We start from the raw sequence: 22,908 nt of genomic DNA, 5'->3' as shown, positions 1-22,908 counted from the left end.
ATCCTACACACTGGTCCTTTATTGAATTAAACAAAACATACATATTGTGTTGCTTCTGTTAAGGATGCAAACCAATAAATAATGAAGATTTTCTTTCTTGGACCAAGCTTATCCTGTAAATTAACCTTTTAATTTGTTTAAATGTAATTAAATCTGCATTAAATGCAATGTTTACCCTTTCAGGAGAATCCCAACAAGCTTTAGATACAACAATGACACTTAATAATATGTCAATCACCTCTGGATTTAAAATATGTACAAAGGACGGATAAAAGGTTTTGATCAGATGATTGGAGTGGCCAGGAAGAGGAGGTCAATAGCTCTGCCATATATGCAAGGGTTAGGTTTTACTGGAAGAAAATGAAGACATGAACTAGCATGATGTGGGTTAGCTTCAGCATTCTAAAGACAGGCTGGAAAAGGACTGAGTAATGCAAGTGAAGAGGGAGCAGCAGTCTAAACAAGAAAAGATTAGGGTATATACTAAAATATAAATGTTACATCTGTTACATATGTTTTTGGGTTATAGTATTGGTTTGATTTTTGCAATATTTCTAAGCTGAAACAAACATTTTTGCTCTTCTGAGGCAAATATCTGGTTCTTTTGTGTCCTAAACACTACACTATGTTCACCCTTTGTGCCCACTGCTTGATACTAGGCTGGAAGTGTACAGTGGGTTTATTAGAGCTTCTTAATTCCCTGGTTTTTAACCTCATGAGACTGAACCAAAACTTGCAGGCTGTAAAAACAAAGACGATGAGCTGAAGATACCCAAAAGCTCAGTAAAGAAGGGAAATTCAGCGCAGAGTGATACTGTAATTCTCTGAGTGCACTGAGTTCATCTTCACATTTTCATAACTTTCTAAGTCTTCAATCATTACATTTTAATTAACTCAAACATTAACATTAGTGGCCTTGTAGGTGGTTATAATAAAGGCAAAAAAAATGTATCAAGTCAGCGAAGACAAACTGTACAATTCTTGTTCATCCAGTGTTCTATTGTGCCGTGACAGTTAACAATTCAAATCATCTAACTTGTCAGAAAACTGACATTGTCCTTAAACAAGAGATGATTGTCTCATTTTTTGATGGCTTAACTATTGTATGAACTCATTATCAAAAAACCACAGTCTCTTTTTCTTTAATCGTTTTGGGAGCCAGTGTGTAGGTGGCTAAGAGCGACAGCACTCCTTTGTAATTCGGCAACTGTAAGAAATGTCTCTGTCGGAATGGGAGTTGGATGTGTGACATCTGAATTCATGTGTACTCAAAGAAGTGAGAATTTCCCAAGTTTTCAGCCTCTACATCTTCTGTTCTCTTCTCCTCACAAACTGTTCTTGTGGTAGAATCTCAGGTTACCATGGAGACAGAATCACCCACATGTCTCGTCATGAGGAGCCTCTTATCCATGACAACACAGCTGTTTCCTCTATCCTTCACATTTGGTACGTTGCTCATCACTTTACATATTCTGCACAATACTTGAATCAAAGGAGCTTTAGAGCAGAACATCCTGCATTAACTGCTAAAGACCTTCACAGGCTGTGACCATAAGTGGCTCTGAAAAATTGTCACCAGTGTTAAGTCATTTTTCAGTGATGAACTACGTGCTCATAGGCTTTACCTAGTACCCTACTCTCCAAAAAGGAGTATTTGATATAAGAGTATTAGATATATTGCTACTGGAACCACCACCTGGATGTTAATTTCCTACCATGTTGGAGGTTAAATAGGCCTTTAAGCCCATACCTATACAGCACAAAGTTAGTTTGTGTGGGACAAATTAATAGAAATCTCTTTGGAAATTCTTCAAAAACAGCTTTTAAGCGTTTACTCTGCGTCATCTTCACAAATATGGGCATTTCCACAGCTGCAGTTGAAAACAAGTCATTTGAGGAGGTAATCTCATATAAAATATGTGAGCACGCAGCATGACGCAAGTTACGGATATATACAAACACCTACACAAGTAGATACTGCGTCTGACTACAGAAAGAGAGGAAATTGCAGTGCCCACTCACTGTTACTCCGCCTTGAAGTGAGCTCTTGCTGCTCAGTGTTCCAAGCGTTTAGAAATATGAACAGGCTGAACTGCCAAGTTTTTACTACAGGATTTATACAACATTTCCGACACTGGCTGTGCACTGATAAACAGTGTAGTAGGATGGATTAGAACACTTTTATCAAGCGTTTACTGTTTTTAGATGAGACAAATGCATGCTTTGTTTCTATCTGTCTTTCTGTCTGCCTGTCTGTGTTACATCATGTCAGACAGTGAAGAGTGGACTCTGCTGTGCTGGGATGTAGAGCTCAGCATGGGGCTGGGGAGAGAAGGAGCACTGTTAATACTCAGACTGTTGGTTATTGCATGCCCTCGAACTCACCAACCCCAGCATCACCTGAGGAAACATGACAGATCTCCAACAGACAGGAGAAGTTCATGTACCAGCTCATAATGGATGCATTATGGTAATTACGATGGCTGATTTACAGTAATGAATAACCTCTCAACCATGCTGTACTTAATGTTGAACGAAAGGTCCCTATTTGCACAAATTCTCTGTGATTGGTTGAGTAAATGTAAATAATAAAAGGGACAACAACTGCAAGCCACCATTAGCAAGAGCCATAATCATAATCAGACTGAACTCTTAAGGGTGTCATTGTAAGCTCAGTCCATTCACACAGTGCATTTTTGGGTTATGTACCATCCATCCCGATAACTCTGGCAGTTCAATAATAGAGGCCAAGGCCTGCCACTGCTAGACCAACTCCATTCTGAATGTACACAATGGATGCAACATTGGATCCCTTTATAACCCTTATTTTATGTAACTGACCATGTCCATAAGCTCTTTTACACATCAGACATATAGACAGTAATATAGGCCCACTTTTATTGAGAACAGAAAATATAGGCCATAGGCAAATAGGCAATATCTTCCATGAGTACTTGGAATAAAGCCTGCCCACTCTAAATCACTAAAGGAAAATGCACTGAAAAAAGGGACATTTCATAGCAAGCATTTAACAACCCCACTGGTACCCATAGCCGGCATATCTAGCTAGGGGAATAGAGAGAGATAATTCATAACGCTCATCTTGTGTTTACAAACTTTTTCCAGTATTCCAGTAAAGTCCCCCAAACCATTGAAGTTCTAGGCCTAAGGGCGTAATTTGAGCAATTTCAGATTAGGTGTTAAACGAGGGCCAGGCAGAATTAGAAGGACACATTGTACTGCTTCTGAGAACACCATAGTCACCAATCTCTCTGAAGGTTTCTTGATATCCCTTGCAGAATCATTAGGGTCATACACTTTGGACCATGCGAGTACAGTATAAAGACAACCTTTCTCTTCTCTGCGGTGTTGAACAAAACTGTAGCATCACTCTGACACACATTTGTAGAGATGTGCTGTTAAAAGTACTTCAAAGTCTCATTTCATCTCCATAGAATCCTATTCATGGAGAATTACACTTTCACTGCATGCTATTAAAGTAATAGCCTACATGTATGTACTTAGTGTTACTAATGTACTCTTAATACACCAGAAAAACTCTACAGGGACTGAGTGGCTGCGTTTTAAGTTATTTGACATAGACCTTTTTGAGATTACATTTAGCAATTCTATTTATACTCAAAACATTTCACATTTCTGTTTATTTTTGAGACAAATGCGAGATGGAGGGATAATGGCAATGATCCAATTTTTGTGCTGCACATTTAAATATGTTAGATTGAGGTCTGAGTTTTTGAAACCTGGGAGAGACTAATACATGTTATTATATTACGGCAGCACTGACTCAATTTTATTCCTAAGAATAAATCACCAAACATTCAATGACCCAAAAGAAGAGCAATATATTTTTGTGCCTAAGAAGCCTCTGGGCTTTACAGTGATTACCAGTTTTTTGACGGTAACACACTTACAGATGTTATGCACACTCACCATGGTTGCACTGCATAAATGAAGCGATACATGCATCACAGTACAATTGCTCAAGGATTACAGTGGGTCAAGTATATTACAAAACACACACAAAAATGTATGCTACTTTCCCCACTGTCCATGGTAGGATTTCTATGATATTTTATTTTCAGAGTTTCAATCAGTACGCATATTAATGTCTGAGCTGGTTGTGAGGAGTGTATGCAACAAAGGGCGTACTCTTTGCTGACGTATGTGTTGTAACTTGCAATATCAAAGATCTACTAATGATTTAATGATGTGCTTTAATGCTTTATTGCAAAGACTTGTCACGCAAAATCCCCATCCTTCATTCTTCCTTAAAAGAGATAGAAGTTTAAAGATGCATTGCAATAGCTCTTGAGTTTTTACAGAAATTCCTATTCACCATCAGCTTGTATTTGTTGCTCATCAACAAAGTAAACCTAAAACTGGATTTATTCTTCCAGGAAGTGATTGTTGATGGAGTTAAATTTACTTAACAACTGCCAGTTGCCAGTCATAGTGCAATATAAACGTAGATTTGTGCAAACAATCTTCTAGGATTTCATGGAAATTGCAGAAAACAGCTTGTTTACATTACTCATCAATAATATAAACTTCCAACTGAGTAAATCCTTCTGAAAGGTTTGTTGACACCGCAGGACTTGCTCCACAGCTGTTGACTGTTTAGTGAGCCGTGTGGGGATAAATACTGCACTTTATAAACATAAAGAAATCTGTGTCATTCACTACACATGTTGGTGTTTTACACAATTCATCCATGAATATCAACACAGACGGAAGTATGTGCTCATACAGTCATTGTTGCAGCTTGACTGAGGGTGGTGTTAGGAGCACAGGGCAATGGGAAAATGTTAAAGCTGAGTCATGAAGAACCCAAAGCTGTTACACAATGCCACCTGGTGGCTTGTATACTTTATAAAGGAACAGTGAATTATCTCACAATACAGACTTGACTACATAATAGCACAGTATACAGTAAGAATCTAAAGATATGAGGCCTGTGGTTTAATCATTAATTCCTTAGCAGCATGATCATTTAAATTAAATCTAATTTAAATGCCTGATGAAGCTCTGTGATTAAATATGTCTGCTTCTTTAATACATTTTCATCCAATCCACCATCTTTTATTTAGATTAGACACCTGTCTTACGTATGTAATGGATTATATGTGTTTTTTTTATTTTTTTATTTTAAATATTACAATGTGACTGTTATTATAAGCTGTTATTTGGGATATACAGCTTGAAGCTTTATGCAATACATAGCATCATATAAGCATATTTGATTTATTTTTCCATCCAGTCTTGGAAGTGTGCACAAAGACAGTGAATACCCCAATAGGGAAAAGTGTTCTTAACAACGGTATTTCACACAGTGTGACTAAGTCTACACCTCTTTGTATGTGCAAGGATGCAGGGTTAAATAATGTTTTATTCATGTTCTGACACCATCCACTACAAATGGACAAGTTTAAAAGATTTGCAGTTCACTGAGTGCGATATCATCCGGTGACGTATCATTACAATCAATACAAAATGCAGCTGATGCCATTTTGCTGCCCATTTGCCCTGAAATATCATTGATAATTATGAGGAAGTTATTAGTATTACAAAAGATTTCCTGCCCCTCAGTCTCGCTAATGGCACATCAGCTGAGTGGGCAGTTGCTGGACAATCACAGCACCAGTGTAGGTGTGGGCCAGTGTTAATCAGCCACATCCTTTTCACACTGTAACAATGGATTGTGACCCTTCGTCACCCATCTCTCCATAATCTACGTCAGAGGATAACTTGTTGACCTGACAATTTCAGTCATTAGGCGAAGGCCCACGTCTTCCTGACTACATTGTTCTGTAAAAGTAGGCTTCAAATGGGCTATGGTAATCATAAATTAGCTGCAGGAAAAAGAGGGATGAGCGACAGATACTAACGGCTGCTCTTATTCTACGCTACTTATACATGCAAATACAACCAGCTCTGCACAGGGAAACACAAACAGTTAAAGGGTACCACCACAACTGCTACTTATAAGAAGAAAAGGAAGAAGAGGAAGCAGCAGTTCAACTTGGATATTAAAACTCTAACTTTATCTGGTCCAAGTTAGGGTCCTTATTATGTTCGAACTCAGGTTAGATGTTAACAGATGTGGCCTGTAGAGGGATGTGCTTCTGAACTGTCTGAGCACAGTGACTCATTTGTTTGCAGAGTCCTCCAAAACGGAGAGCCCACGCTGCCCTTCCTACGCCTCACGGGGGATTCTGTTTTCCAAAGACAGAAGTGTTTACTTGCTACGACAAGGTTACAAAAATATGATCCCAATGACAAATTAAATGGGACCAGTATATAAACAACAATAGCCGTGACTCTTTGCTTTAGTTTAACTGAAGAGTTTGACACCCACCACTTGCAACCCATGAGTCAGTATGGGTGATAGTTATATATTCTGTCTGGTCTACATCGCAGGATAAAGATGTGTTTATGCAAGAACGTATAGATTCAACAGTACCACATGCAATGTGTCCGCATGTATACATTGGTATGGTTGTTTTTACATGTGAATTAAATGTGTGAGTATGAGGTTTTTAGTCAAACAAAACAAAACCAAAGTGAACCGCCATTACAAGAAATGTAATCATTTGACACAGCAAAAACACAGAAACTTTGTGTTATGCTGCAGGAAGGATGCCGACCTACCGTCCTCGATCTGTTGAGCCAGGAAGAAGTTTATTGCGAGCATCCTGTGCGTAAACATCTGACAGACGTGCTAGATCCCCAGCAGCAGCTGGTGTAGGACTCACCTTGAGCTAGAAGTAAACTTTAAGCTTTGTCCACAGCTTTGTCCACAATATAACACTGTGGGACTATCTAAAAGGCAGGAGGTGCACAACAGACATTAAAGTAAAACTGGTTATTGCTCGAGTTTTAGAGAGCAGAATTATCTTACCACCATTACCCAGGGACGCTGGAAGTCAATCAGAGTTACTAATACTTATAATGGTGACGTACTGAATGCTAAATGCACGACATTCATAGTTTTTTACTTAATTTGAATGGCCATGATAATTTATAGCCTATTTAATAGTTATTTTACACATTTTAGTTTTACTTTTTAGTGGGAAAACTGATACAAAATCAAGGCAAAACCTCTTTTGGTATGTACACTGTAAATCCCAGTAAAAATTGAGAAGTTCATTATAAGTTTAAACACTTAAACTAACTGATTTTAGGGGGTGTTGCAGCCCCCTCAGTACCCCTACCTTCAGCACCCTTGCGATTACCCCTACCTGCCCAAATGGTGAATCTATTTACATGTTATTATATGATTAAATATCAGGGTTGTTTCTAAGTAATCCAGAATGAGAAGGAAGGGAGGGAGGAGGAGGAAAAGATGAAGTGGATCTCAGTGGTGTAAATAGAGCAGCAATAGTTTTAAAGGGTATGTTTGCCCTCTACTGGCCTGTGCACTAAAATGAAACAATACATTTCCAATTTATTTCTGTAAAGGATTTCTGTACATAATTGTTTTGAAGTGTGTCAAAGTCATTATTTATATGTCCGAGCCTTACCTTAAAAGAATAGTACTGATTTTTTTTTTACATTTTTAATGTGAAGTGTTATAAGTAGGCCTTTACTCTTAAGTGATATTCATAGATGTAAATTAGCTTGGGCTAGAAATAGTAGAAATAATTCAACAATTTCTCAAGCAGAAATGGTCAGCAGCAGCAAAGGGCATCAGTCAACAATTTAAAAAAAATGATTTGTTGCCCCCAGCAGATAATATATTTCCCATGTGTGATCCTCTTCTCAGACCTGTGTATATTAGATCAAGTCAACAAACCAATAGTTCATTCAGTATGTGAATAACTAATAGCATACTGAATACTTAGACCAACCACTGCATGCTAAGCTAATACATCTGTTGACTTTTAAATAAAATAGAAACAATATGCTGCTGTTACAAAAAGAGAAAACCTTAGGCCAAGGTGGCTGATGATGGAAATTTAAGGGCGCATTAGTCTGAGATCTAATATTTTGATCTAGCCTATGTCAGGTGTGGAAAAAGTCAACTAACTTAAGTAACATAAATTGTAATTCCAAAGAGAAAAATCCATCCATGAAGAAAATAACTATTTAAAAAAAAAAGAAGAAAATCTTGGTGAGATTGTACTCATCCTTGATACAACTGAAAACTTCACTAAGTTAGTTGCATTTAAAAGCATTGTGATCATAAGTTCTTACAAGAGTATATATCCACAAAATATGTTAATGGTGTCAACATAGATGCCCTAGCTGCCATAAACAGTATTGAGGAGAACAGGAAATCAGCTGGGATGTTCTAGGAATGTTCTAGTAAAATCATTGTGTAAGGTAATAACACGCTCACCGCCATGTCACTGATATATGTCGGTGATTTGATTTATAAATGTGTGCTTGTGTTATATTTTCATACGGCAGATTTACCGTGTATAAATTATTACCGTTAGTCAGATCAGCGGTTGCTTTGAACGGCGTCACGACTACCACGGTCACCTGGACCTGTGATTGGCTGAGAGCTCTGATCCGGGTACTGCGCTACAACGAGCCCATTAGCTAAAGGTACCAATATGGCGGAGGTAAGAGGGAAAACAGGGGAGAAGCAATCGATCTTAAATCGATATTTTTAAATCTTCTGTGTTGTATTTTTCATTTTTATGTTATCGATTGAAGAAACGATGGGTTTTGCCTTCTGTATAGCGTGTCTCGTGTCATAATTGTCATTTTAATTCCTCTATAATATGCTTGAATGTCTGGACTGATCCTTCACTACAAGGCCGCTGCGCCTTCGCTCTCTCAGCTGCTTTGGTGTAGCGGCTGTGTAAATTGATACGTAAATTTAACGTTAGCTTGCTGGTTAAACGAAATAACAGATTATATCGTGTTTGTTATGAATGTAATTTTCTTTTTCTGTTTCGGCTAAATTAGCGGCGGCTACATTGTAAGGGCCATCCAACTCTGTCGATTGCAGAACCGCGCAAACGAAATTAGTGTTTACATTTTTCGATGCATAACGTTAACATAGGCTTTAGGGTTAGCTCGCCAGCTAGCTTTTACAGAAGCCGACACTGCGTAAATTAAACTGTCCCCCTCAATATAGTCCTCTATTTTACTTTTAACGTCTCTTACGAAAGGAACAATTTAAATTCCGGCGTTTTAAAACTATATTTTGCTCACAATTGTGCAGCGATCAACCGCGGCTAACGTTGTATTAGCCACCTATTTCAGGTAACGTTAGCGGCAAATGCAGCTTTCCTACCTAACTGGTTTCTGTGGTCATGATACAGACTATTGATTGCATGTTTTTTCTTTGGTTGATTGAATATAACGCTAGAATAATAGTTGAGCCCAAGTTTCAACTATTGCACTTATTTATGCTCTGGTTTTTTATTTTATTTTGCAGGCTTCCCTAGGGAGTTCAAGTCCAGGTGAGGAAACCTTTGCCATACATTGATTATTAGTATCTGCTGCTCATGATGTACTTATTTCGATTCAGCTATATTTTGATTGAACAGACGTATGAAGATAAAGTTATATACTTTGTCAGAGAAAATGGCTTTGAAATTGACAAAATGTAGCGTTTTTCTAATTGCAATATAGAAACTATGTGGATAATAATAGTATGAATCTTTAATTTTCAGAGAAAACCCTGATTTCTGTGATAAGACTGACGCATTTATGATTATTCTTTCCTTCTTTCTCTCTCACTCAGTTGGCTCTTTATCGTCAGAAGACCATGACTTTGACCCAACGGCAGAAATGTTAGTTCATGAGTATGATGACGAGAGGACTCTGGAGGAGGAAGAGTCTCTGGAAGGAGGGGGGAATTTCCGCTCGGAGATTGCAGATCTGGAAAAGGTAAACAAATAAATAAATGCACAAAATCTCCTCAAACGGCACTTACCTGTGTTAAATGTAATGAGTTATTTGATTTTTAAACGGTGAAATCTGCATTAGAGCATATTGAAGATTTGCATGTATTGTTAATATGGATACTAGAGGGAAACGTCTTCTGAGTGCAGTGGGGCTACAAACAGAAACACTGTGTTGTCTATGGAAAAAAAGCTTGGTATAGTAACACTGATACATTCTAGTGTAACCTGTATGATGGGGAGGCCAGCTGATTCAAAAGAAAGGTCCATTAATAAATGTCAACTAAGTTTAATTAAGTTTACTTCATTTCTTAATTTCATTCATAAATTGTCTCTTGGTGACAGTAAATTGGAGTGTAAGTTCACTGATTGGCTTTAACCTGTCTGTGTGGAGTTCACATTTTGAAAAATAATCAGCTGTTTGCTAAAAGAAAACCCAACCACAGCTATAAACATACAGATCTGCAGATAATTGGAATGCACATAGGCTTTTAAGTCTTTTTATTGTAATTTGGATAATGCATAATAGTTTTACTTAATTTATTATTTGCTAAGTTTGCTTATTTACTTATTTTCTTTTTTTCTACCAGGAGGGGAACATGCCTTTGGAGGAACTATTGGCCATCTATCGCTACGAGGCCTCGGCAGGCTCCAGTATAGACAGCTCATCTGGAGACCTGACTGATGAGCTACCTGACATGACTTTGGACAAGGTAAATAATTATATTATGATATTGTAAATAAATAGATTTGGGAAAAATAACCAGAAGTGAACTTTATCCTCAGTATGTATGTATTCAGATATTCTGTTGATCACCCTTCGTCTGCTCTAACATACAATGGATATTGGTTTTTTTTTTCCCTAGGAGGAAATAGCTAAAGACCTGCTGTCTGGGGACTATGAAGAGGAGACCCAGTCCTCAGCTGATGACCTAACCCCTTCAGTCACATCCCACGAGGCAACCGATTTCTTCCCAAGGACACTTCGATGTAAGTGACAGGTTACAGGCTAAAAAATGACTTTGACGTTTTTATTAGCTTTGCAGGATTAAAGCTTGTCATGTAATGCAGTACAATGTAATTATTTTCCCTTACAGCTGAGCACGAAGTACGAAAAGCTATGTTAAATATGCAATATCGCAACTTACAAGATGCAGAATTCAATGAAAGGTTTTAAATAAATTGTTTTGTTTGACCAACAGTCTAAAACCCAAATACTAAATTAACTATATCAAATAAAAAAACAGCAAATAATCTCATTTAAGAAGATAAAACCAAAGAATGCTAAACAACTCCTATGATTTATCGATGTAGTAAGTGTGTTGGAGATTCAATTACTTATTATAGTACTTAAGTAACATTAGGTTTGGGAGGTAAAGCATCAGGTCTTAATATCCAAGAGGTGCCATTTGATTTAAGTGCATGTCAGGTTATTTATTTGTTGTTTTTTACTTTATCAGCCAACGCTATATCTGATGGTGATAAAGAGTCGGAGTGTGATGAAGATGGCCCAAGCCCAGAAGACTCCAGAAAGGTAAATGACATATTTATTTTGGAACACATTACGAGAGAGATAAAGAAAGTTAACTTGATGTTTTAAGTTGAATCAACACCAGTTTGCTAAACATGTATTGACTTTTCTTTTTTTCTTTCTTAGGAAATAATGGTGGGAACACAGTACCAAGCAGAGGTTCCTTCTTGCCTCTGTCACTACAAAGACGGAGAGAAAGGTGACTGTTCCTTTTGTTTTTCAGCACGGGTGCCTGACATGTTCTTTAATGCTTCTATCCAAACAATAAAGACAAGATCATATGCACAAGGCGACTAATCTTATTCTAATGTACTTTGTTGTGCAGCTTATGAAGATGAAGATGAGTTATTATGGAGCCCAGGCAAATTGCCAGAAAACAAGGTTAGGAGTTTCCTGTCTGAAGTGTTGTCACGGACAACAGATGAAAAGATGGGATGTGACAAACCAGGGATGCATGTTCGAGACAACGAGCAGGTCAGTCGTGTCTTTATTTTTTAATAACACATTGATGAACACGGTATTGGCAATGAATGTGACCTTATGCGGTCTACTTTATTTTTCATTGACATTAATTCACCACATTCTACAATAATTATGTTTTGAATTCTTCAGATTATTTGTTTTCTTATGCACAACCTTTTGGCCAGTATTCCAAGTTTAACCACTCCACTCTTTCCCCACAGGCTTTGTGTGAGCTTGTCAAGTGCAACTACAACACTCGCGAAGCGCTAGAGAGATACTGCAGCCGTGTTAGGTCCTCTAAAGGTAAGCATGAGAAACATTATGGGCTGCCAGCTGTCTCAAAATGAATTCTTAAATCTCGCAGTTGTCAAACTTTGTGTTCAAATTGCCCAATGAGATCTGATGTTATCGTAGATGTGTTGTGCCGACCTGTAATCTCCTCTATAATCACAGAGCAAAGCATTTTCAATACAAGTGAAATACATGTAGAAAATAATACAAAAATTTAGAAAGGATGTTAAATATGACACCAGTCTCATTTAGTAATACAACTCTTATGATTTTGTAATTTTGGATTATTTCTATTATCATTTGGATCACATTTATTGATGACGACGTGACTGCAGTCTAAAGGTTTTACATCAGTATGCATATTCTGCACAGTTGGAAGCCAGAGTAGTCCCTCTTTTAACAATCTCACAGTACCTTGTGATAAAGTCTGAGCACATTCTCCATCATTACTCATTATTTCACACATTTCACTTTGATGTGGTGTGAGGTTCCTCTGTCCTGCCCCTGATAACAAATGACTTATAACCACCGAACTCTTGGTAAATCACTTTCCCCCACCAAATTTTATATCATGCAAATGTGCACTTGTTTTAGTATAAAACGGAAGCAAACTAACTTATTAGTATGCGATGAGCTGCACTGGTGCTCAGAGGGAATTTTATATGGTAATTAAAATCCATTCTATACAAAAAGTATAGACAAACTCATATTATGGTGTTTATTTGTCAAGCTAATTTACCCAGGGAGGAACAAAAGTGCAGGAACCACCTTTTATACAATGCAACAAAAAAACCAATGTATTTCTTGTTTCATTGCAGAAAAAACGCCTCCGTGGTCGGAGGAGGACATGCCAACAAACTTTTGAGACACCGCACCTAACACGATGTTTGACCAAGAATTTTCCACCTCATACAGAAGCATAAAGTGAGTCTAACAGACGTGATTTGCTGAGATATTCCCCCTTCTACACAAGCATAAAAAGATGGACATATAAAGCTGTGAAAGTTTCTCATCCCTTTTTTAATGACTTTCTTTCACCTCCCTCAGGTCACAGCACCGACAGGTGCAGAATGTGTGGCGTTTTACCACATGTGGAAAAAGTCGGAGCGCTTTGATTTCTTCGTGCAGCGCAATCGGTTTGGCAAGAAAAAGCACAGCAGCCATCCCCTGTAACTGACCTGACGGACAGGCCGGTGGACCGAGCGGAGGGACTGGCGGTGGACAGTCCTCCTCTGTGTGTTTTAAGGAGCAGGTGGAGGAGGAAGGCTGGAGACCACCACAGACCAACGGCTCAGCACGCTCAACTCCCCATCACTGCCAGCCAACTCACAGCGTTGAGTAACAGTGGTAGCCACAGTGTATGTACATGTGTACATGCACATATATGGTGTGTGTAATACACACACATATATTATAATATAATATATATAATCATTATATAGACCTGTCACAAGCGCACTGGAAACGGCCCTGGAACCGTGCTCCCACGTCCCCTCTGGAAAGCACGCGCCAGGTCTGACACTTGGAAATTTTTCCAAACAATGTCAAAAAACAAGCATGTCCCAGTACGCTCAGAATGGCCTGAACGTGCTCCACACACTTTCCCAACAGCACATACTTGGCTTGTGGCAACTTTGAAAATTTTTCCCCACAGCAGCGCTCCATTAACAGTGAATGGAAAGCTTCCGGAGCCCATAACTCCCCAACCCAGACCTTCGGAGGCATTGGAACGGCCTCCGCCCCACACAATTCCGCCGCGCTGAACACGCTGGACGTGTCCCGAGTCTCTACGTACGACCTTCCCTCGCCGAGATACAAGGATTTGAATGCGCATTTCCGGAATTACGCCCACTTCTGGTTATCACAGGAAGTTCATAGTGGCGCACAAAGAAGCAGAAGGAAAAAATTAACAGATTGAACTTGGTTTGAAGTCTCTATGACCTTCCTGTGAGGAGAAATATGCTCATTAGACCAATGTCTGAAGTTGCACTTGTCCCTAACCCTAACCCTAACCCTAAATATGCTCATTAGACCAATGTCTAAAGTTGCACTTATCCCTATTCCCCTTCCCTCTTGAGCAGTGTCCCTTTATGTCTGGGACACCAAAGCAATTGCAAGCTACCAGTTTAGGCCAGTGTATTTATTGTACTTGGGTAAATAAGAGTTTATCCACTGTGAACTTTGTCCCCCCGTACAAACAATCAGGAATTTACAAATATGAATGTAAAAACAACAAGAACTTGCCATTATATACAGATGCCACTAGACAACAACTTACAACCGCCTTGGCAACTAAACAAACCTTTAAAATTTAAACAAAAACGTGCATAAATGTGGGCGGGGCTTCCAAAACAAACACACAGACAATTTGGCACCATGACAAGGTAGGAACTGAATATACAGACGCCATTTTGTGACCTGTTTTTCAACAACAAAAAAAAAACATCCCGCACCATGTCCTCAGAGCTCTTGTAAGTACATTTTTATTTACCATTTTAAACCTAACAAACAACGTAAGAAAAACAAGATAACAACTTTAACTTTCCCGGGGAACCATAAAAACAATCAGGAAATTACAAATATAATGGTAAAAACAACAAGAACTTATAAAGAACTACAGAGCTGAAACATAACAAGAAGTCATGATATACAGACGCCATTTTGTGACCTGTTTTTCAACAACAACAAAAAACCACCCCCCACCATGTCCTCAGAAAACAAATTTCAAAGCAAAATTTCAATCCTCCCTCTGACCTATTTTACAATAAACACAAACCCTATACTGTTTTAAAACCCTTATACTTACATTTTTACTACACATTTAACATAAATAATAAACACTAGACAACAACTTACAACCTCCTGGGCAACTAAACAAACCTTTAAAACTTAAAACAAAAACGTGCATAAATGTGGGCGGGGCTTGCACAACAAACCCACAGACAATTTGGCACCATGACAAGGTAGGATCACCAATTTATAGACCTCAGACAAGCCAGCCCTAGCAAAAATACTATCAATCGGATTGAAGATTTCCTTCTGGTAAGCATTAAACTCCTTTTTTCACTTATATTGTTATTATTTATTTTTGAATTTGTATTTTATTCTTCTTTTGTTTTTGAAATTGTATTTTATTCTTCTGTTATTTTAGAAATTTTATTTTATTCTTCTGTTATTTTGAAATTGTATTTTATTCTTCTGTTATTTTTGATTTCACTACTCTCTGGACTGAAGTTTTTTCTTTCTTTAATTTTGTGTGTGTGTTGTGTTTTCACAGATAAGACAGGACTCAGTAATTGGTTGTGAAAGATGTAAGTAAGAACATGCATGAGCTTGTGACTAGAAACTTGACCTGATTACAATTGGGAAAAGGTAGTGCATATACTCATATCTGATGAATGTATTCTCTCTCTCCTCTGTTTTGGAAGGGCTGACAGACGAGTTGTTTATTGCCTCCGGTGCCAAAGGGGTTATGATGTACTGTCCGTCCACCTGAGGAATGTGTGCATGAAGGACAACACGGCAGAGGAACGGGATGCTGAATTAAAGCTGGCCAAAAAGTCACAAAGGGAGTGGACCAGGGTTGGTAGACGCTGGGAATACCAGGAACTGTCCTCCATGGTTCCAGACGAAGCATCTCGCCGGTCACTGGTTGACCACCTAAAAGAAAAGGGATTCTTTGTTGTCGGTGAACCAGTGGAGGGCCTGCAGGGTGCAGAGCCGAGGTTAGTTATTTGATTAACATTTAAGGTGACTCTTTTTTTTATGTCTCAAATTTACATTGCCTTTACTAATCTATGATGCATGTTAGGTCTGAGCACCAACGTTTGCTGGAGATGGCGAAGGGTTGGATGGAGGAGGCTTGCCACAGGATCCAAAAGGGCGAGAGCTTAACACACCAATATATGACGATTTACCGGTACTTCTGCATGGCCACCCTGATGGTTACTCACCGTAAACCGGAGAAGATGGTGGTGGATTTTAAAGTAAGCATGCACATATTCCAATGTTCCCATCAGCCGTTTTCTGTTTCCATGAAACTTTGACTCTCGTACACTTCGAGTCGTTTGTATCCTTGTCTAAAAAATCCCGTCCCCCATCACAGGTGACTGAGTGGAACAACAGGCAGGTGAGCGCCAGTGTCGGGGTGACCATCCAAATCGGCATGGACCAAGCTCTTATCAGCATGGACGAGGATAGGGTGAGTAGAGCGTTTTTTTTGGTTTTTTTTACATTCAAATGAAGAAACTGTTTCCACAGATGGGATTTCACAGCTTGGTATTTTGTTTCCCATCAACAGTGGCTTGGTGCCTACTTCACAGCCATCAGGCCGCTCTACCTGAAGAGGCAAGAGGAAGCAGAAGATGACCAGGGCTGCTTCTTCCTGGGGACAACAGGACTTCCCGTGGTGAATCCCAGATCCGATTTGAACCGTCTCTGGAGGCAGTGAGTGTACTTTTTTATTTCTTAGGCAATTTCACTCATTAAGCGACCAGAACTAGCAGGTTGCTTATGTTACTGGTAATTATTAGTGCTAGTATTGTTAGTTGGTTTGTTCTTCCACTGAACACAAGCCCTGACTTTAAATTTTCTGTCTTTGTTTTTATTTTCCCCCTCTCCTCCACAACACAGCTGTAAGAAGATATGCGAGGGAGCGGGCATGAATCCACCATCTGGTACGGACGAGGCCGCGGGGCCATCCTCCCGGGACCAAAGGTAAACATTGTCAATTTCGGTGCTGACGTCAACACGTCTGACATCACAACCAACTGATTGCAATGTGTGCTTTTCTCTTCCTGCAGTTCTGCAGAATTGAAAAGGCCATTTGACGACCAATGGGACGCTTTCCTCAGAGAATTCCCCATAACCATAGGTGACCTTGCGCCCTCCAAAGAGGACATTGTCTGTGCTGGATTTGGAAATCAACGGACGTACTATTTCAAGTGGAGGCGTCTGCAGTTGGAAAAGCGTGTGCTACATGTCTCAGGTAGGCACCGGCTTTGTCTTTGTCAAAGAGATACTGTATGCTGTCTGTGAAAAGCTGCTTAGTGTCTCACTGCCTCACTTACTCACTCCCTCTTTTCTTCTCAGTTTCCTCTGGCAGGCATCAACCAACAGCAGAAAAACTCAAAGTGATTGTGGCCAAGGAGAAGTGGGAAACCAATGTCCCCTCTCTACAGGATGTACTTCAATTGTGGGTCTCCTCTTTAAAGGCAGACATTGAAGATGACGAAGATGTCCTGAAGTCAGTGGTGGAGCAAAGGTGGAAGGGGATCGATTTTAAGGATTTCGGAGAACCCAAGGGTAAAGGTGAGGAAAGACAGAAAAGCACAGTGCAAACTTTCCTCTAATCACTTTGCCATGGCAGCAAAATAACAGGTGTTTGTGTTTTTCTTTCGCTCTTCTCTGCAGGCGTCATTGCCACCATGCCATTCTCCAAAGGTGATGTGGTCTGTGATTACCACGGAAAGATAATCTCAGAATCGGAGGGGAAGAAGAAGATGGATGAGATGCAGGAGGGAACGATGAGCTACCTCTTTTTCTTCAAGGGCAGGAGCGGCACCAAGCTCTGCATGGATTCTCAGACCTTCCCCTGCGAGTGTCATCCTGGCAAGGACACCTTTGGAAGGCGGATGAACCATTCCGGCAAAGCTTTCAATGTTAAGCCTGTGGTCTGCCACTTAAAATTTCCGGATGGACCCAAAGACACTGTCCTGTTCTTGGCCACAAAAGACATAGCCGTGAACGAAGAGCTGCGTTGGGACTATGGGGTGAGAAGGAGGTCCTTCAAAGGTGAAGGCTTAGACCTGGAATGGCTGGATGATTAAAAAGACTTTTGGTCTGGGATGCTGTCTGAGAGCCTTTTGTTGTTATTGTAAAGTTGGTTAGTAGTAGTAGTAGATTGTAAGATAAGTTGTTCACTGTTCATAGTTTAAAAAAAAAACAAAAAAAAACCCTCCACATGGACTCTGCCTTGACGTGGCGTGGAGGCTTGCGTGCCTCTGTGGTCCTGGGAACTGTCTTGGTTGGCTCCATTCAGCAGAGCTTACTCCTGTGTGGTAAAGCAGGAGTAAACACTGCTGAATGGAGCCAACCAAGACAGTACCTAAGATCACAGAGGACAGACCAAAGAGTCCACAACTCACCTGATACCCAAGCATGTCTAAACATAATATATGTGTGTATGTGTATATATATACACACACATATATATATATAGACCTGTCCCAGAGCACTGGAAACGGCCTGAAACGTGCTCCCACGCGCTTTCCCAACAGCACATACTGGCTGTGACACTTTGAAATTTTTCGCCACAGCAGCGCTCCATTAACAGTGAATGGAAAGCTTCCGGAGCCCATAACTCCCCAACCAGACCTCGGAGGCACTTGGAAACGGGCTCCGCCCCACACTCCGCCGCGCTGAACACGCTGGACGTGTCCCCGAGTCTCTACGACCTTCCCTCGCCCGAGATACGGACTTTCCAATGACGTCTCCAAGGCGGTAACTTCTGAACCGGAAGTCCCACGACTTGACACCGACCACCAAGGGAGAGGGCGATGCCTGAAAATGGGGGGTAGACACCGCTTCCATCGCTCTAGCACGCTCACGGACAAAAGTTATTTCACCTTCAAAAGGATCACCACCTGGTGATCGTGGTTAAAACCACACTTAACCTATAAAAACCCTAAGCCGTGATGGACACTGGGGGAAAAAAAATCAAAATACAGACCTGCTGGCCAATCCACCAGAATGGCCCTGAAAGTGCTCCCAGGCCACTTTCTGAAAGGGTACCATACCAAGGAGCTGACACTTGAAAATTTTTCGGCAGGGGATCGCCTCCGAGTTAATAATGAATTGGAGGGGGGGGGGTGGGGGGGGTCGCTTCAGACGGCCCATAACTCCAACCCAGTCCTCGAGGCTTGGAAACGGGCTCCGCCACACAATTCGACCGCGCTGAACCGCTGGACGTGCCCCGAGTCTCTACACTTTTCCCTCGCCGAGATACGGACTTTTCAAATTCTGCGAAAGATTCGGCGTGCACGTTTCAACCACAATCCACCCACTTCAACCGGCAACAAATGGAAAGCCCATAGCGTGGCATGGGGGTATAGACACTGGTTTCAAGTCTCTAGGATGTTCCCATCCAGAGTTATTCCATCTCAAAATTTCCTGGCAGGGGGTGCCACGACCCTATAAACCTGTATACCTTGTTTTACATACTTTAAAATTAATACAAACGTTAATAATAAATATGGACATATATTGATTTGGTTAAAAACATAACATAACTTATATACCTTTACGCAAATTTAACAACAAACATATACCTACCTGATTGAGAAATTCAATACTTACCTGACAAACCTATTTGATCTGAGAAACCACTAAAACCAAATTCTAAAATTCAACTTGAAAACAAAATTAAATTCAACAAAAAAAAGGGGAGGGTATAAATAGAGAGGCAGGGAGCTCTTGTCACTTTTCGTTTGGACTTCGACAGAGCAGCATCTCCATTCAGCTCCTGACCCATCGACAGCTTTTTTGTGTGCATACTTGAAGAAGACCAATCCATTTTGACAGTTGAACTGTACACATGCAAGACAGATGGCTCGTGAAAACTACCTTCTTGATGTTGGTTTTTTAAATATAAAGAATTTATGGGATGCATTCAAAACTCATGCAAACATTCATGACTTCTTGCATGAAAATTTAAGCCTGGCCTTACATCCCACAACAGTTCCTGACCCAATGTCTTTTCTAGATTTCTCTTTTGATATTGATGGTCTTGTTGTGGAATTTGAGAAAATCCAGGGGCTTCAGGGTGGGCTGCACTACCTCCTTCTGCCAAAGCTTCGGACTCAGTCATTGTCCCCCCATTACCACTTGATCAAAAAACATGTGGACCTCACTGCATTCTCTGCAGATGGCATGGCTGCGCTGAGAAATGCAGTGGGCCACACACTCGGATATGTTGATGGTGGCTATCATCTCACAATGACAGTGATCCCTGCAAGCAAGTCAAAACCGGACACAAGGTTGCTCAGAAAGGAGCTATACATCCCTATGGCAACTGAATTACTGAATGAGGTGGTGGAGAATTTCAAGGAGTTGCTTCGTGCCATCCCAGACAGTGACAAATCCCGCCCAAGTATTAAAAAACAAACCACTGCAGACACGTCCAGATTCCACATTTTGAGGAGGGACCACACATTCATCTTGTCCTTATTGGACCAGGCAGTGGAGAAAGCCAACTCCTGCCCATTCATGAATGTGGTGCTTTTCATCAACCAGTTTGGCCAGAAGGACATTGAAGAGCTGGATCTGACTGACATTCTTGACCCATCGGCTGTCAGGTCAGTGTCTGTCCACATAGCCTGCAATATTGCAGCAAAAGAACCTCACACACACATCCTGTTCTCAAGATTTGGCCTTGAAGAGCTTGTTGGCTTGAATGGCACGCTCTTCAGCACACTGGGGATCCATGAGGCAACCAACTTCCAGAGCAATCTGGACCACAGAGGCATGGATGTGAGCAAGGACTTGCTGAATGTGCTTGCACCACATGGCAAACTCACGTTTTTGCAGCTCTATGTGGACTCACCACATGCTTACATAAACATGCCCTTCAAGCATCCTGTGAGTGGTGCGATAGTGACATGTGGGTTGTCTCACCCTAACTTCAACAGTTCTCTGTTCTTGCGGGCAGAAAACTACCTAAGGAACATGAGCGACCTCGCTGACAGGATGGTGGGTCAGCTGCAGTGCCGATTGGAGCAGGTGGTGCGTTTCGAGGATGCAGTGCCAGGCATCCTCCAACCGTCTGAGCACTTCAGTCTCTCCGCACTTACCTGCCTCCTGGAGGAACATGCACTCCTTTTACCTTTCCAGGACACTGCAACCTTCAATCTGGGTTCATTGATGAGGGATGTCCTGCGGCACATGGTGGACGACCTTAAGCAAATATTTGTGGACAACATAGGAGTGGCACGCTTCGACGCCACATGGAGGGCATTCCAGTATGAACTTGCCCTTGAGGAGGTGTTCTACGGCCGTCCTCTGTCACCACTGGACTTCACACTCAGTGTGTCTCTGGGTACAAGTACAGTGAGTGACAAGAGCCTCACGAAACAGCGAGGCTTTATTGGACTGGCACCTCACTCAAGGGCAACCTCAGAGGAAACGCCACCCCCACTCCACCACTGGACGAGACAACCCCTCCAGGTGATGCGCATTGAGCGTCTTTTTCCTTTCTGTCAGACGCTAGAGGCAGGAGAAGCAGTTACTGGAGCTGCGCTTATTAGAGTTCTTTTGGGGGACCTCTTCAAGCGCAACACAGAAATCCCCATGAACGCTCTGATGTCCACACATCCACCTGGCAGACTCATTGGTGCCTGGCCTCTCGACACCCTGTGCGAGGACCTTTCTGTCAAGGACTGTTTCCCCACACCAAACACATTTGCCAGGGCTCGGCTTTTGGTGAAGAAGGTTGGGAAAGATGTAAAGGACTGCCTTATACAAGGCTTCCTTGACCTCAAGCTGAACTTCTTCCCAGCATTCAAATTCAGGGATGTCAGAGGAACAAAGAGGGTTTATTGGAACTTCAATGACTACGTGCAAATCCACCAAAGTTCAAGCAAACCCTTCCCCATTTCTTTGGTGGCCCAAATGACGATGCAGGTGTGTGTGGAGGTGGAGAGGCGGTCACTGATGTACTCCAGGAACCTGGAGAAATACAGGGACCATGGAATGCCATGGATGGAGAAGGTCCTCGCACGGCTTCCACCAAAATTCAAGACTCTTCCGAATATTCAACTTGCAACTGTGACCTTCCTTTCATGCATCGGGTTCGTGATGAATGGAGATTTTGTAGACTTCAACCATCTGAGGGACCTGCTGCAAGAAATGAGCAAGGTTATCTCACAGGCTGAAATGCAGAAAATGCAGATTCTGTCAAAGTTCACCCTGCCAAAGGTTTACAATGTTGTGATATGGAAGCTGCATGAGGACATTCCCCACCGTGTTCTGATACCACCTCACAGAGTTCTCCCACGCACACCACAGCCAACATGGGAGGAAAGAGAAGAGCACATTCAGCCTGATGAGGATGTTCAGGATGTTGAGCTACAGGATGATTTGAGGCCAATGGAGAGGTCACAAGCCATATACCTACCTGCAAAAACATCCAAACATTGGTCACCTCAGGAGCTGTCATTCCTCCCAAGTGGTGATCAAATACACATCAGAACTGCATACAATGAATACACACAGAAATGCAAGGAACACAAAATTCCAATAAGAACATACCAAGCTTTCCGCAGTAAAGTGCGAAAGTCAAAAACCCAACACTAAAAATAAAAAAAGGAGGGAGTGTGTTACTATAAGTAGACTGATAGTAGTTTAGAGAGGTGGAGTGTAAGGTTAGAATTGTTCATTGTTTAATAATAGTACTATAGTAGTAGATTGTTCACTTAGGTAGATTGTTAAATATGTTACTTAGTTAGGCTGTTCATTGTTCATTGTTCATAAAAAAAGGAGTGTGATACCATGTGTGTGTGTGTGTGTGTGTGTATTAGAATTAGATTAGAAGTAAGGTAGATTGTTAGGTTAGGATTGTTCATTGTTCAATAACAGTAGATTGTTCAGTAAGGTAAAGTGTAAGGTTAGAATTGTTCATTGTTTAATAATAGTAGTATAGTACTAGATTGTTCACTTAGGTAGATTGTTAAATATGTTACTTAGTTA

General features: G+C 40.8%; 1 protein-coding gene across 1 annotated transcript in view; it reads left to right on the top strand.

Annotated features, from left to right (window-relative positions):
- The first annotated feature begins 8,542 nt into the window (after positions 1-8,542).
- mier3b (mesoderm induction early response 1, family member 3 b) overlaps positions 8,543-22,908 on the top strand; it is a 17,851-nt gene continuing 3,485 nt past the window's right edge. Inside the window, 15 exon segments of the mRNA XM_035658363.1 lie at positions 8,543-8,588; positions 9,413-9,437; positions 9,722-9,867; positions 10,472-10,594; positions 10,748-10,871; positions 11,342-11,415; positions 11,539-11,611; positions 11,738-11,886; positions 12,096-12,177; positions 12,984-13,027; positions 13,030-13,089; positions 13,213-13,330; positions 13,333-13,409; positions 13,411-13,473; positions 13,476-13,496. Coding sequence (XP_035514256.1) covers positions 8,580-8,588; positions 9,413-9,437; positions 9,722-9,867; positions 10,472-10,594; positions 10,748-10,871; positions 11,342-11,415; positions 11,539-11,611; positions 11,738-11,886; positions 12,096-12,177; positions 12,984-13,027; positions 13,030-13,089; positions 13,213-13,330; positions 13,333-13,409; positions 13,411-13,473; positions 13,476-13,496 — 1,188 coding nt within the window. The 5' untranslated portion in view covers positions 8,543-8,579.

Source organism: Morone saxatilis, unplaced genomic scaffold (genome assembly GCF_004916995.1).
Source record: "Morone saxatilis isolate NCDOM2014 unplaced genomic scaffold, NCSU_SB_2.0 Contig16, whole genome shotgun sequence".
Classification (NCBI taxonomy): domain Eukaryota; kingdom Metazoa; phylum Chordata; class Actinopteri; family Moronidae; genus Morone; species Morone saxatilis.
The sequence above is the reverse complement of the archived record's forward strand: the minus strand, read 5'-3'. Positions and strand labels throughout refer to the sequence as shown.